This window comes from Schistocerca americana, chromosome 1 (genome assembly GCF_021461395.2).
Source record: "Schistocerca americana isolate TAMUIC-IGC-003095 chromosome 1, iqSchAmer2.1, whole genome shotgun sequence".
Lineage (NCBI taxonomy): Eukaryota > Metazoa > Arthropoda > Insecta > Orthoptera > Acrididae > Schistocerca > Schistocerca americana.
Window position 1 is genome coordinate 1,105,440,538 of NC_060119.1, and position 17,100 is coordinate 1,105,457,637.

Below are 17,100 nucleotides of genomic sequence, written 5' to 3' on the forward strand. Positions count from 1 at the left end.
AAGCACTATTTTGAGAATGTGAAGATAACGGTCTGAAATACCCTACTGATACTTCTGGTGTAATTTTCAGTAAGTTCTGTAGGTGAATGAAGCAGCTGGTATGAAAGGAAACATTCAATAAATCTTTCTTTAAAAAACACTGTCCAAAACTTTTATATTTAGTTACGAAGTGAAAGTAGCTTACCTTTCAGTAATTGCATCTGAAACTTTCTGAATCTCTTTCTTACTGAGCTGCTGAATAATTTTTTTGTATCCTGATTTTAAATCTGTAACACATGCAGACATTCCATTTGCTTGAGGTGTCTGAAACAAAACAGAACAGAATATAAGCATTTCTTTAACAATGAATGGGAACTCTCTGTGCAGTTGTAATTGTAAACTTCACTCGATAAATTTATGAGTTAGTATGAGCAGCCCTCTTAAGACTGTTTGCAGATGACGATGTCTTACCATCTAGTAAAGTTATCAGAAAATCAACCACAGACAATAAAAATGTAAGGTCCCCCTCATGAGTAATAAAAAAAATTGTTAAATTTAAAATTGTGTGGTGCTCCACATGAGTACTACAAAGAATCTGTTAAACTTTGGTTGCACAACAAATAATACAAATTTAAAAGTAGTTGGTACAATTAAATATCTAGGGATTAAAATTTCAAACAACTTAACCTGAAACCATCATACAGTAAATGTTGTGAGGAAGGTGAACCAAAGACTCCATTTTATTGGCAGAACTCTTAAAAGATGCAACAAATCTACTAAAGAAACAGCCTACACTACGCCTGTCCATCCTCTGCCAGAGTATTGCTGTGCAGTATGGGATCCATACCAGATATGATTGACAGAGGACTTCAAAAAGTTCAAAGAAAGGCAGCTTGTTTTGTATTTCATGAAACAGCGAAGCAAGTGTCACAGTTATGATATGGTGATCATTAAAACAAAGGCATTTTTCATTGTAAGATTTTTTCACAAAATTTCAGTCACCAACTTTCTCCTTCAAGCGATATTCTGGAAATGATTCTGTGAATCCTGTGCCAAGCACCTGAATGTGAATTGCAGGCTAGTGATGTAGATGAATTGAGGGAACACATTCCGAATATGATGATACATTATGGAAACAAACCAAAGCCAGTGTGTACAAGAGGTATAAAAATTCTGAATAATATAAATCTCTTTTGTGACTCTTCAGGCTTTCCCGGCGGATATGTTGTAAATAGTCTTCACGCGTGTGCCGCCAGATGACGTTGTGCAAATCCCACAATATTTCCTCGGAGCAACTGTCCGACATCATCAGGTGGTTGAACTTCGCTGGTGGCTAGGTACAACTAGCTAGGAAGTCAAGCATTCAAAAGTCTAGTGGAGCCTACAAATGAAGAAACAAAATCTGACAGAGTGTTGTATGACTACTAATTGAAGATTCTTGAGTTTGAAATGACTATGAACATCTCAAGTAAATGGGTATTCAATATTCGCTGGTGGTTAGGTACATAGCTAGTTGTACCTAGCTACCAGCGAAGTTCAACCACCTGATGATGTTGGACAGTTGCTCCGAGGAAATATTGTGGGATTTGCACAACGTCATCCGGCGGCACCCACGTGAAGACTATTTACTACTAAATCTCTTTTGTTTACCTCTGATGTGAAACATCTTTTCCTTTCAAGTATATCCCAAACAACTGGTTTGATCTATTTCTTAGAACTATGTTGAGTAAGATCAATAACAGATATATGGATGTTTCTTAAATAAAAAAAAAGTGAGTTCCAACAGTTGATGAAACATGCAGTGTTGGATTGGGATATGAGAAAAGAAGCAACAGAAAAGTTTAAGAAGTATTATGGGGATTCTTGTTCTTCCATCTTATGGTACACTAAAAAATTGTGCCATTAAAGTTTACTTAATCCATACAAGAATTAGTGAAGTCAAGCATTCAAAAGTCTAGTGGAGCCTACAAATGAAGAGAGAAAATCTGACAGAGTGTTGTATGACTACTAATTGAAGATTCTTGAGTCTGAAATGACTATGAACATCTCAAGTAAATGGATATTCAATATCTTTCATGAACATTTTAGTAGGAAGAGGCTGTTGTCAGAATAGATTCTGCAATTTACCACTGTCAATGAGTTACAGATACACTATTGCATACAAATTCAAGAAGAGTACTTGTAGAATGTACAGAGGTACACTTTCGGAGTTGCAGGATGTTTCACTACTTCCACATAATGTTCAGTGTAAGCATTGTGCAATAGTTGCAATTAACAAAGTCAGGCCAAACAACCTGCATGAACTGGGAAAGAGTTGTCTCTCTATCGAACTCAGACAACTAGATTATTTTTGACCAATAAAACACAGTTGTTTCAAGCCACAGACATTTAACATGTGATTTAATTTTTATTTTACATACTTTCTCAGTCTCAAATCACATTACAACATTGATATGACAGTCACAATATGTAGTACAGATGATAATGGAAAAATTATATACAAAGGGAGAAGCCTGAAGATGAAAGCAACACCACACCATTATATGCTGGCAAATTCTCTGACACAAGACAGCCACACAGTGTTGCTATCTGGTGAAAACATAAGTCGTTGCTATCTGGTGAAAACATAAGTCTACTTTCTTCACTGTGTTTTCTGAGAATCATTGTGCTTTGTTACATTCTCCACGTGTCCGCCATTGATGATAGACTATTTACCATGCTACAGAAAGAATAATCAAATGCACGTACAGCTTGGCTATACGAGTTTTAAATTAATACAATTAGTAATTTCAAACAATAGAAACCACAGTTTGGAATGTCAACAACATTAGGAAAAGGATAGATTGCTACTCACTGTAAAGATGACACAGTGAGTTGAGGAAAGGCACACTGAAAAGACTTCACACATTTAGCTTTCGGCCAACACCTTAGTTAGAAAAGAAAATACACACATGTTCACACAAGCAAGCACACCTCATGCACATGTGACCACCATCTCTGGTAACTCAGACTTGACTGAAAGTAAATGTGTAAAAGTCTTTTTATTGTGCCTGTCTGCAACTCAATGTGCTGCCTTTGCAATGAGTAGCAATCCATCCTTTTCCTATATAATTAATAATCTGTAATAGAGATACAAAATTTGCATTCTTTATTAATGTAATGATCCATTACAAAGGACCAAACTGAAAGAAAATTTATAAAAAGAAGGTAGATTTGTTTCAACATATGTACTGCATTTCTCAGGATAGTTCTCATCCGCTGCTAGGACATCCTCAATGATACCAAAGGAGTTTGCTACAAGGAAGATTTATTGCTTGGATTTGAAAATCTGATTTTTATTGCTCACACACCTCCATTTCTGTTGAAAATCTACAGCAAACAGTATCTGCAAGGAAATGCCTACGGTATCTTTTCGTACAACAATTAAAGAAGAGTAACCAAAGTGAAAATCATTTTTATGGACAGCAGAGAAGTCAGTATGAGTATCCCACTGTAGTATAACAAAAGTGTTGACACTATAATGTTACACGTACTCATGCTGCTTGTGCAATCACTGCCAATCTCAAATTTTAATTACGTATTTCAGTTTTATATGTTATGAAATTAATATATTTAATTTCAATTTTCATGGATATTTATTCCATTTTGTTGTTTTTTTATGTAGAACTAGTGGGTGTTGTGAAATTCGTCCAGCACTGGTCAGTGTGGAACAGTTGAAACAGATACTTATTGTGCCTGCCACTAGTCAAAGATCCTAAGAAGATGGAACATCAAGGCAGCTCACAACCACCACACTTCGATCTCAACAACAGATTTGTTAATGTATAGTAATGGTAAACGTTTGATGAAAAGGCTTTAGTCAATCACATCCAATAAAATATAATGATGACAATGTAGGAAAAGATAGATTGCTACTAACTGTAAAGAAGACACATCAAGTTGCAGACAGGTGCAATTAGGAGACACTCACACTCGTATGTGCATGAGGTTTGCTTCCTTTTGTGTGTGTGTGTGTGTGTGTGTGTGTGTGTGTGTTTCGGATGAAGGCTGTGGCCGAAAACTATATGTGAGGTCTTTTAATCGCGACTGCCTGTAACATGATGTGACTTCTCTAAGGTAAGTATCAATCTGTCTTTTCCTACATTGTTGATATTCTTACCAGGAGTTTCCACTGTTTGAAAATACAATACTGGATGTGTGATGTTATCATCAACAAATTAAATAAAAATGTTAATTTACATCCTGGTTTTACAAAGCAACAATAATAAAAATTCAAATTTAATTTTGTCATGGGTAAACTGCACTTTGAAAATAGTAGCTGATCCTGCAGCTGAAAATAGATAAATACAAATTATACATGCTCACACACAACAACACAGGTACCCAAATGCACACTACCATTACAATAATGATTGTTACTGATTTTCCATTATTGAGAGCAGTTGGCGGGGCTGATGAATGTGGGGAGAAGGTTGGGGAGGAAGTATGAGGCATGGATTGGGTAACAGGGTAGTGAGAGGCAGAAGTGGGAAAGACAGCCGGCTGAATAAGACAAAAGGAATTCTGAGGGGGTAAGGTATGTGCATGATACAGAAAGAGGGAGTGGGAAGAGAAACAGGATGTGAGAGGAGGGCGGGGAGGGGGGTGGAGGGGGCAAGGAAGGGGGAGGGAGAGGGTGAGAGTGAGTCCCCACATGGGAGTGAAGGGAGGAAGAGTTTGTAGAAGAAGCCAGTACACAATCGAGAGAGGGAAGGAGTGGCATGGACAACATACCAAAAAGGGGAGAGATAACATGAGGCACAGGGATACATTAGTAGAGGATTAGGCCAGGATTCGCAAGAATGCTGGATATATTGGATAGACAATTCCCACTTGCGTAGTTCAAAGAAACTTGAGGTAGAAGGGAGTATCCAAGTGGCACAAGTACTGAAACAGCTGTTAAAGTCATTTGTGTTGTGATGTGTAGCATGTTCAGCAAGTGGATGGTCAAATTTGTGGTTGGCTACAGTTCGGTAGGGGCCATTTATATGAGTAAACAGTTGATTACCTATCATGCCCACACAGAATGCTGCACATCAATTGCTGCATAGCTGATACATAACATTGCTGCTTTCACACATGGCCACATCATTTGTAGGGCAAAAAGGGCTTGTGGCTGGACTGCAGTAAGAGGTAGTAAGCGGCTGTATGGGCCAGGTCTTGCGCCTGGGTTTTCCACAAGGGAATGACTGATGGTGTGCAGGATTGGAATAAGGATGGACAAGGAAATTCTGTAGGTTTGGTGGGTGGCAGAACACTACTCTGGGTGATGTGGTTAGGATTTTGGGTAGGATAACTCTTACCTCAGAGCACAATGATGAGAGGTGGTTGAAGCTTTGAGAATGATGTAACTGAGCTTCTCAAGCCAGAGTGACACTGGATGATCAGAGGAGTGCTAGTCGTTGTTTGGTTAACAGGTTTACTGATGTCAGAGGAGATGGCATGGGAGACCTGTTTAAGATGAGCTGGATAGGAAATCATCTGCCAACAAAAGTTCTGGTAATGTTGTCAGTATATTTTGACAACTCCTGTTTTTCACTGCAGATGCAACATCCACAGGTGGCAAGGCTGTAAGGAAGAAACTTTTTGACATGGAATGGGTGACAGGCGTCAGAGATCGATGGCTAGGAAGGTTGTTTATTGAGTTGAGAAGGACCAGGTGAAGCAGATTTGGGAGTAGGTGTTGAGAATATTGAAAAAAAGAGCGAAAGTTGTCCCTGTCATAAGTCTAGATCATGAAAATGTCATTAATGAACCTGAGCAAGACAATGGGTTTTAGGTGTTGTTGAGATAGGAATGATTCCTAATCAGTACTCATGGCAGTGTCACAGATTTGTTTATAGACTTAGCCTTCAAAAGTAAAATAACTGTAGGTCAGAATGTTGTTGGGCAGGAGGATTAGGAAAAAGATGGTGGGTTTGGTATCAGAAGATACTGGGAACAGTGCAGCCATGGGCATCGAGGATGTAGTATATAAGGACATTGCATCCTCAGTTACCAACAAGGAGTCTGGCAGTTACAAGACAGGAACTGTGGAAAGATAGTGAAGGAAGTGAGAAGTGACTTCAACATAGGATGGGAGGATAGGGACAATAATTTTGAGGTGCTGGTCAATAAAGGCAGAGATTTTTTTTTTTTTTCCATGTGAGAATATTGTAACTGACCACAATGGGATGACTAGTAGGAAAAACTGTAGGGTTGGGTTTGTGGAGTTTGCAGAGTAGGTAATAGAAAGGAGTGCAGGAGGTTGCAGGTGTGAGGAGTGAGATGGAGTCAGGTATTAGGTTTTGGGATGGATCTAGGCCTTGAGGAGCTGCTGGAGGTTTTGCTGGACTTCTGGGATGGAATTATGGTTGTGAGGTATGTATGCAGAGGTGTCAGAAAGTTGGTGGAGAACTTCAGCTGCTTAGTCAGCATGATTAATGACCACAGTGGTGGAGGCTCTGTCCGCAGGAAGGATGATACGGTCTGGACAGGTTTTCAGGTAGCTGTGTGTTCCATACAAGTGATGTTGGACTCACTAGGGAGAGATTTAGGAAAGAAAGGTGAAACCAGGTTAGAAGCGAGGAATTCTTGGAAAGATAGCCTGGATACGATTGTGTGGATGGAGAGGAGGAGCATGGTTGGAAAAAGGTTCGAACTGTTTTAAAGAATGAAATGATGATGAAATCAAGACCCTAAGCTGTCAACAGGCATTGATATACATCAATGGGGACAGCTGAAAATTTGTGCCTCGACGGGGACTCGAATCTGGGATCTCCTGCTTACATGGCACACACTCTATCCATGTGAGCCACCGAGGGCACAGAGGATAGTGCGACTGCAGGGATGTATCCTTTACACGCTCCCCGCGAGACCCACATTCCCAACTTAATGTCCACACATTATATTCGTAGTGCCCCTGCTCACGGCACACAATCTTACCGAGTGCTGTAAGAGTTCGACCAATGCATGTGCATCCCGTGCAGAAGAAGGAGGTCAATGGCCAGTTGGCCTTAACTATATGAAGATGGTATCTGTTCTTTTGGACATGTCCGAAATAACAGATAGCATCTTCATATATGTTTTAAAGAAGGTTTTATGTTAGTAGTTTTGGTTGGCTGTTGTTGGTGTGGTGCCTGGTGAAGAAATGTTTCCACTGCCAAGAATGAGTGAAGGAAACCAAGTACTTTAGCAGTCCAGCATGGCTGAAGTTACGTTTTGGGCTACATATGAGGCCTTTAGAAAGCACTGAAACTTCTGCAGGGGTCAGAGTTTTGGCAGATAGGTTGACAACAATGATAAGGAACGAGCAGTGTGTTTCATGGAGGCTGAAGAAAGTTTTCAGGGGTATGGAAGGCAGAGTGAGCTAGAAAAGTATGATCAGAGAGCTTTGAGGGGATGACACGAGTGGCTAGAGGTAATCCCATGCGAGCAAAAGACAGGAGCAGCTTGGATTACCTCCTCAGGTAGTGCTAGGAATGCTGTTCCAACTGATGGGGAAGAATTTCTACTGCAGTGTAGCACCCATCAGCTCAGGCAACTGCTTTCAATAATTAATAATCCTTAAGCCCTGGCTACTGCTCTCCATGATTGATAACCAATAATTCTATCAGTCCAGGCAAGTGCTTTAAATAATTTATTATCAATAATTTCTCTGAACTACGCAGATGGGAATTAAGGGCTCTGCTGAGAGGGGGAGTCATGCCACTTTCATAATAAAAGGAGATAAATTGAGGCATTATTTGTACAATAAAGGTTAAGTTTTCACTGTTTAACTGATTATTAGGTAGATTATGCAAAATCAAAAACATAAATGTCAACGTAAAATGCACTTATTTTGAACATCTATGTATGATACATAGTTTTTGTATGGAAAATGAAGAATTTTATACTGTCGTGTCAGAGAGCTTTATACTGATGTAAATACTTTTTGTTGAATTAAACCATATTAAGAGGCTTACATATCAAGAACATAAAAACTATTTTACATCTACTCTGGCGCATCTTCCCAGTCCAAGTTCCTGTGGATTTCAGTTTTTTGTAAACACCATGAGAAAATGAGGGGGGGGGGGGGGGGGGGGGGAGATACATGACAATATTGAAAGAATGATGATATGGGCAGTCTGTATGGATAGAATAATTATATTTCTTCAAGAAGTTTAGTCATGTAAGGATTATCAAGCATGGTTTCTTTTCTGGTTTCTGAGTGTTGACATTACATCTGCTTGAAGAGTTCCAATCTGTGCCACTTTTCAACTTCAGAATAGATGTCTTTAAAAAAGAGCACACCTGGTTGTCTATCAAATTTAACAGCAGTTATTTTCCTGATATTAAAGCTTGCACTAGGTATTACAACTCCACTGTTTAACTGTTGTTTGACTCTGGCATTTTCCACAACTTCGTACAATTGGTCAAGAGTGTAAATATGACCTGTCTTTCAGAGTCTTTCATTGTGCTAAATCTCGATCACTAAGGTAAATAGGTATGTCCAAGAACAAGGAAATAATGTTGAATGAAATCACAGAGTTCTTTAGCAGTGGCAGAATAACCCACATCAATCATTGTATTGTTTCTGTTTTGTCAAATACGAGAGTCTAACAAAAATTATTGCAAAATGAACATTCAAGGGATCACGGAACATTTTCATGATACAGGATACAATTCTCACAAACCCCTTGAGTCACTATCTTCTCGTGATATAACATAATACCTGAATTGGAGCTGGATTTGTGGAGGCCAAAGTTGTACATTCACAACTGCCTTTGGTAGAAAAATGTATCTGTTGGAATTTTTGGTGCCGGCAGTGCCTGTTGTAAATCATAGGTGATTATACAGTAGTCACAACCATCACTGGAACACGTCATTGTGTATTCCATCAAGAGAGAGTATGCTTCTTCAGTTTTAACACAGAAAGAAACAGTATCTATCATATAAGCAGCACACTCATCACAAGTTTCACATGTGATGTGTGATAACTTAAAGCTCAGTTTTGAAAACTTTCACAGACTTCATATGTTGCGGAGTAAAACTCCTGAACCTTGGTATCCTTATCCACACAGATAGTGCATTTCAGCCACCTTTACTGAATTGTCATTCCTTGAGTAATGACTTTTGTATTTCAGTAACTTTTTAATATGGTCTCAAACACAATCCAATGAGGCTTCACTGATTTTATGCTTAACATTGGCATGTCTTTCACATCTACCTACATGTGGCATGCCAAGGTGCATTGAATTACGTTCATTGCTAACTTCATCACCATCTAACTCTTCCCCAACATTATACACTTTCCTGTTCCTCTTGCTGCTGAAACTCTTTTCCGCAAAACTGCAAGTATACTGCAAAAAGCTTTCAAACATACTCTAAGTTTTGTGCCAGTAGCCACTGTCACATGATCAGTAAATGAGTTCTTTCTTCTGCTCACTCCCACGTCACAGCCCTGACTGCAATCCTTATGCTCAAAAAGGCCACTGAGGTGGGCATTTTGAATGTAGTACTCTAGCAGTTAGTAAAAATCACAAATCTTTGTCTAACACTGAATAGCTACACCAGTTGAGATTAGAACTGTCTGATTTGCTTTTGTAGCCATATCCAGGTCCTTGTTGCTTAGCTCCTACTTTTTTTACTGGTTTTATCACTAATGTTCACATCCACCGTAACTTTTCTTCTTCACATTCTCTCTCTTCTATATCTCTGAGTTACAAATACATTTTCTGCAAGCCCTTTCAACATTCTCTGATACACAAGCAGCCATGTTTCTCTGAAATACTGCATAGCAGGGGTACCAGAGATATCACTTCCACCACCAAAAGAAAGACAAACATCTGTTACAAGCTGGGGAAAAATAACTGTTTGTGTGTAATGTGCATTAAAAAGGGAGATGTAAAAAATAAACAACATGCCCTTATAATATGATAAAATTTATGTAACAGTCTGTAACATTCCTATGTTGGTAACTCTGCCACTGACACAGCAAACATCAGTAAGTGACATAACTTCTCCTCTCACTCAAAATTCTGAGGGGAACATATTCCTGAACTTAACAGAATCTACTGCAGAAAGGGTGGGAGCCTTGCCATTCTAGTTCCCATGACAGACAATATATGATAGAAGTATACTAGAAACAACAAAATCTATATTTTTCCAGTTTAATTCCACAGCTCCCTTTTCACTAAACCTCTAAATCCTCTCTCCAGCATACCCTATGTTTGTTTCCCACTGTCTCAGCATACCGTTTCATTTTTCTCTTCTGTCGTCATCCATACCACTCCTTCCCTGTCCAGATAATGTACTACCTTCTCCAACCACCCTACATCCTCCCCCTCACCCCTATATGTGAGCTCTCCCACCCCCAGCCCCATTTCTGCCCTTCTCCCCCTTTTTTGTTTTTCTCTTCCCTGTTCCTCTTTTTGTCTCTGCCCCCTCTCCCTCTTGCTCTCTCTTTTATATGTTCTACACCCTCATAATTCCTTTCATCTTATTGTGCAGACACTGAGTCTTTCCACTCCTGCCTCACACTACCGCTCCTTCCTTGCATGTCCCTCTCCCCACATCTATCAGCCAAGGCAAGTGCTCTCAATAATGTGTAATCAATAATAAGTGTTGCTGTGGCCAAATGCATGTACTTGCTACTGAAAAAGAGCCAGGACTCAAAAGCTAGTAACAATGTTTTTTGTTACATGTGTCTATGTGTTGTACATCAGCCTGTTATAAGTGTAGTTACCATTCCCTTATTTTATGCATTGTTCTACCCAGGAATTTCCATTACTGCTTCGCAATGAGATTTAGGGCAGAGACTGAAGATGGCATTTGGCAGTGTCATCAGCACCGTATGATGATGATAATGATGACGATGATGCCGGCCGGGGTGGACGAGCAGTTCTAGGCGCTACAGTCTGGAACCGCGCGACTGCTACGGTCGCAAATTCGAATCCTGCCTCGGGCATGGATGTGTGTGATGTCCTTAGGTTAGTTAGCTTTAAGTAGTTCTAAGTTCTAGGGGACTGATGACCTCAGAAGTTAAGTCCCATAGTGCTCAGAGTCATTTGATGATGATGATGATGATGATGACGAACAAGTGACAACATGCTTATCTTGGTGATTCCAACTTGGGGTTGGCAGTGGTGGGCACATGGAATAAGTAGGAGTAATGGAGGAATATAGATGATCCACATAAGAGTTACTAGGGTACGAGGCACAGTACTGTAGCAATGGTTTTAGCAGGTTTGTCACAAACACTTAGAATAATTTTTTATTTCAGAGAGAAGTAAACACTCAACTTTCCAAGGAATATAGTCTGCAACTAAAACCCAATCAAGCCAAGTGTCTGTAAAGTCACTCTTTAGGAGCATGTATATTCTGATAAGAGAAACTAGTCTACTACAAGCTATTTAAAAATGACAGAACAACCAAAAAACCAGTCAGTCTTACTGAAAGAAAACCATCCCTTCTGTCACTCACATGTGACAACATTTCATGATAGTCTACGAGAATATTTTCTTTAAGCTTTCCATAAGTTTTGTTTTTTCATTTTTAGCAAAATAATAAAAAACAAAAGTATAAGATTAGTACAATAAATATTACAAATAACAAAGTTTTTACAGTTTCCCTCAAAGAGAACCTGAAGTATTGTAAAAACAAACATTAATAAGTAGCACAAAAAATGCACATACAGGGTGGTCAGAAATTCCTGTTACAGACTACTAGGACTTGTAGAGGGGAGTGAGTACATCGTATTTTGAATAGGAACCCATGTCCAGAAACGTCATCCAATGAGACTACAAACATCAAAGTTATAGGCACGGGTGTCTGTAAATGTATGTATACACGGGGTGATTCCGTGATGGTGTTACAGACTTTCTAGGATGATGGAGAACGATAAATGTATTAATCTGAAGTAAGGATTCCTGTACTAGAAATGAACGAGTCGAAAGTTATAAACAAAAACCATTCTGATTCCTCTGACAGTTGAATACATATACCGGTTCTTGTGTTGCAAAGAGTGTAGGGTTGGTAACTTTAAGTGATGGTACTGTGGACAAAGACGAGAAAAAATGTGGGCTCTAAAGGGCGTACCTTAACAGCTATGAACACTTGCTCCGTAGAGGAGATGTGTTTCACATTAGCGAAGATGAGCAAATGGTCATAGCTCCTCAGGTATGCAATTTAGAGCATACGTTTATTGGACATTTTTTCTCGTTTCTGTCCACACTACCACCACTGAAAGTTACCAACCTACACTCTTCGCAACACAAGAACCGGTACATGTATTCAACTGTCAGAGGTATCAGAACAGTTTTTGTTTATAACTTTCGACTCGTTCGTTTCCAGTTCAGGGATCCTGACTTCAAATTAATACATTTATCATTCTCCATCATCTTAGAAAGTATGTAACATCATCATGGAATCACCCCATGCATATGTACATTTACAGACACCTGCGCCTGTAACTTTGATGCTCTGTAGTCTTGTTGGATAACGTTTCTGGACATGGGTTCCTATTCAAAATACGGTGTACTCACTCCCCGCCACAAGTTCTAGAAGTCTGTAATGAGAATTTCTGACCACCCTGTATATGATACATGTTGGACTCTGACCCAAGGCAGCTTCATTAATGTGAACAATTTTACGACTCAGCTATGCCAGATTTCATTTCTCACATTGCTTATAAAACATTTATGCAAAATGTTACTTTTCATGCATCTCTTTGCTGTTATTTTATACTCGATACTGTGTTACTAGCCTGCAGTAAAACAAAACAAACGCAAAAATACATTAACTTATATTCTATGATCCTGAGTCAATGTCTTCTCCTTGTTAGACATGTATGTATTGAAGAACATGGCGTCCGGTACAGTTGTTTATAGTGAGAAAGTGAACAAAAGTTATAGTTGTGTGGTGAAAAACGGAACATACATAAATTATAACAGTGAAATAGTGAAGCTAAATGAACGTGTATCAAGCCTGCAATTAATTGTAGATGTACTAAGGCGGGACATTGCGCATTTAGAAAATGAAAATGCCGAACTGAAAAAGGCGCGTAATATCCCGATCGCCAAAGCAAGTAAAACACGGAACTGGGAGCACAGGACTAGCATGATCACGGAAGAAAGAAGCGAAAAGGTGATAAATACAACGAATGGAACGAACCGCGGCAATAAAAGCAGTTTCAGTGTCCTACCTACAATAAACGAGTGCTCTGAAGTGGATATAGGCCTAAAGGCAGAAACAACAAGGCAACATATGTTTACTAGGCCAAAAAGGGTTGGTCGTGTGAAATTCAGTGACTGTAGAATTACTGTGGTAACAAAAAACCGTTTTCATGCACTAGATTCAGATATAAATGTGGAATCCACGGAAAACTGTGACGACAACAACACGCCGAATCTATATAGTGACAAGCACATGAGCAGAAACTTCCGCAATAAACGTGAAGACAAACTCAAAGTGAAAATATTCTCTGATAGCCATGGACGTGAGATCGCAAAAATACTACGTTACAGTCATTGTATACAAGCAACTAGTATTGTCAAACCAGGTGCACCCATCCAAGAACTCGTTAGAAACATAGAAACTGAAAATGATCGTCATATTGTCGTCATAGCAGGAGCCAATAATGTATATAAAAACGACCTCCACAGTGCAACACGAAACCTTAAAGCAATACTAAATTCTCGGTCAACAGGAGAGAAATCAGTTTTTGTAGTCGGAATTCCACATAGGCATGACCTTTCGGAATGGTCATGTGTGAACGTGGAAATCATAAAAGCAAACAGGCAATACTCAAAGATTTGCAGGGCCTATCAAAATGCATATTTTATAAGTATGGACTCCTTGCAAAGAGACTGTTACACGAGACATGGCATGCACCTTAATAACAGAGGCAAGAAGATTCTGTGCCAAAACATCAGCATGATACTGAAAGCATCTGACAACCAAGAAGTAATTGCTGCTCTTCCAGTTCCTTGCTTGACGCAAGCAGAGCCTGAAGAAATGTTTACTTCTATTGCAGCAGTAGAAGTAGAAGTGGAAGCAGCAATTGTACCTACACACATAACAAATGCTGCAGCAGCAATACCTACCACACTTCATCAACAGGATTCAACAGCAGCAGAAGATGAAGCAACATCCAAATCTCCACTGTCACCAGTTGCCACAACAATGCCTACAGCAGCAGCAGCAGTACCAATCACACTTCACCAGCAAGATTCAACAGCAGGAGAAGAAGAAGCAACCACCTTATCTCCTCAGTCACCAGGTGCCACAACAGTGCCTCCAGACACCATAACAGCAGTTACATCAACTCCTCTAGTAGCAGCTTCATCTACAATATCATCACAAGGAGGGAAGAGTAGGTATACAACAGTAGATGTGCTACCACTCCAAGTGAACAATTTTTTAGTAAAAGGCAACAAGAGGCAGAAATCCAAAAGATAAGCCCTGAAAAACGTTTGAAAACCAATCACCATAGTGTTCAGTGTGTTAGCAATAAGAGCATGGATCTTAAAATATGTTACCTTAACGTTCAAGGACTGAAAGATAAAGAACTTATCATAAATGAGTTTGGACTTGATAACCAGTTTGATATTTTTTGTCTGAGTGAACACTGGGCTAATGAGAATGAACTTGCAGTTGCCAAACTTGACAATTTTAGTATAGTAAATAGCTACTGTAGGAAAAAGCACATTAGAGGTGGTGTGGCAATTTATTCCAACCAGTCACTCAATTGTACAATAACCAAACTAGACCTAAATTCCTTGTGTGATGAACAGCACTTTGAAGTTACGGGTATAATCATTAATAGTCATAAGCTAATAGTAGTATCCATGTACAGATCACCAAAGGGAAGCATTAACATATTTTTAGAAAAAATGGACATGCTATTGAGTGAATTAAGTAATATTAAATGGCTACATTATGATATTGCAATAGGAGGTGATTTGAATGCTGATTTTGATGTTACTAACTGTAAGGGTAGTGTTGCAGATCTGGAAAACTTGCTAAGACAATACAATTTACATCATGTTAATAACAGGCCCACAAGAAACAAAGCATGTTTAGATAACATCTTTGAAAACTTCAAGACCACTGAAAACACATGCGAAGTTGTAGTGTTCCCATTCTCTGACCATGACTCCGTATCTCTAAATTATGCAAGTAAAATTCCCCTCAATAGGTGCAATGCAAACAGACCTGTCCCAACAGTTGTGATTACCAGACCCATAACTGAGGATAAAATTAAAACATTTCGTAATTCCCTTGCTGACAGAGACTGGTTTGGCCATTGTAGTGTTGATGGACATTACACATCAAGTAATGATCTGCCAGCCAAAATAATATTTGATAGATTTTTTAATGCATTCTTGACCCTATTTAACCATAGTATTCCCATAAAGAAAATAAAAATAATGGACAGCAGCCACAAATCCAGATCTCAAAACAGACAAAATATATGGTACACTAAACAGCTGACAGATCTAAAGAAACAAGTTTTGTTACTGTACAATATATACAATAGTATGAAGTCTGACTGTGCCAAATCAGCCTATGTGGAATGCAGGAATGAATACAAAAAAGCCATCCTGCAAGCCAAAAAAACCTACAATGCCAACAGCATACATAATTCCACCAATAAATGCAAAACTGCGTGGAAAGTAATTAACAGTGCTGCCAGAGATACTAAAAAAGACAAAATTAATATCCCACCACAAACACTCAATGAGTTTTTTATTAATTCAGTGAAAGAAATAGGAGACGCAATTATCAAACCAGACATTAGTCCATCAGAGTTACTCTCCCAAAATTGGGGTAGACAGTCACTAAATACAAGCATAGTAACCTTCTCCGAAGTATCGCCTAGATATGTACAAGGGGTCATAAAACAACTGAAATCATCTGATAGCTTAGATATATATGGCATATCATCCAACCTGCTAAAAAAAGTGTGTGACTGCATTCTCTACCCCTTAACCCATTGTATAAACAAGTGCTTACTTGAGGGATATTTTCCTGATGAGTTAAAACTATCTAGGATCGTCCCAGTATACAAAAAGGGAGATAAAGACTCTCCATCTAGCTACAGGCCTATTTCAATAGTACCCACATTCTCCAAGGTAATAGAATGCATCATGTACCAACAATTATCATCTCACTTTGAGAATCTAGGAATAATTAATGCTACACAATACGGGTTTAGGAAGAATCTGTCGACCATTGATGCAATCAACACGGTAGTCAGTTACATCCTCAAAGTTTTTGAGAACAAAGGCTTTGCTCAGGTCTCATTCTGTGACCTAAGCAAGGCCTTCGACTGTGTTGAGCACATGCCACTACTAGAGAAACTAGAATTCTACGGCATCAAAGAAAACAGTCTCAGACTATTAAAAGCTTATCTCAACAACCGTAAACAGGTAGTTTGTGTTGGTAAGGAAATGTCAAACATAGAAAATGTTAGAGTAGGTGTGCCTCAGGGATCTGTACTGGGGCCCTTCCTGTTTCTGATAATGATCAATGACCTCCCCTCGTTTATTAGATCCACCACAGTATTGTATGCAGATGATACGACTTTTCTCCATAGCAGTAACAGTCTTAACGATCTTAAAACCTGTGCTGAAAATACACTCACTCATGCAGCATATTGGTTCAGAGCAAATAGTTTTCTGCTAAATGAAAATAAAACTCAGCAGATAATCTTCACTCTAAGAGACAAGCCACTATCTGATGACCCTAGTTCTGTTAAATTCCTGGGAGTTTATTTAGACGAAAAGTTATCCTGGGGCCAACATGTAAACTATATTAGTAGTAAGCTATCTAGAGTAATTTATTTATTAAGACAACTCAGAAATTGTGTACCTGAAACATACATCAGATCATCTTATTTTGCATTTTTCCAGAGTATAATATCCTATGGCATTATCTTGTGGGGTAACTGTAGTCATATACATGACATCCTATTATTGCAGAAGAAAGCCATTAGGATAATTACAAATTCTTCACATAAGGCTCACTGCAAACCCTTATTTACTAAACAAAAAATTATGACTGTAATAAACCTCTATATATACAATGTCTTAATCTTTACGAAGAAGAACCTACAAGATG

The 17,100-nt window shown here is 38.9% G+C and overlaps 1 protein-coding gene across 1 annotated transcript in view; it reads right to left on the reverse strand.

Annotated features, from left to right (window-relative positions):
* Positions 1-17,100, reverse strand: part of LOC124618413 (E3 ubiquitin-protein ligase listerin) — a 145,216-nt gene that overhangs the window by 60,546 nt on the left and 67,570 nt on the right. The window contains exon 13 of the mRNA XM_047145347.1: positions 185-303. Within this exon, the coding sequence (XP_047001303.1) occupies positions 185-303 (119 nt within the window). The remainder of the gene's footprint in view (positions 1-184; positions 304-17,100) is intronic.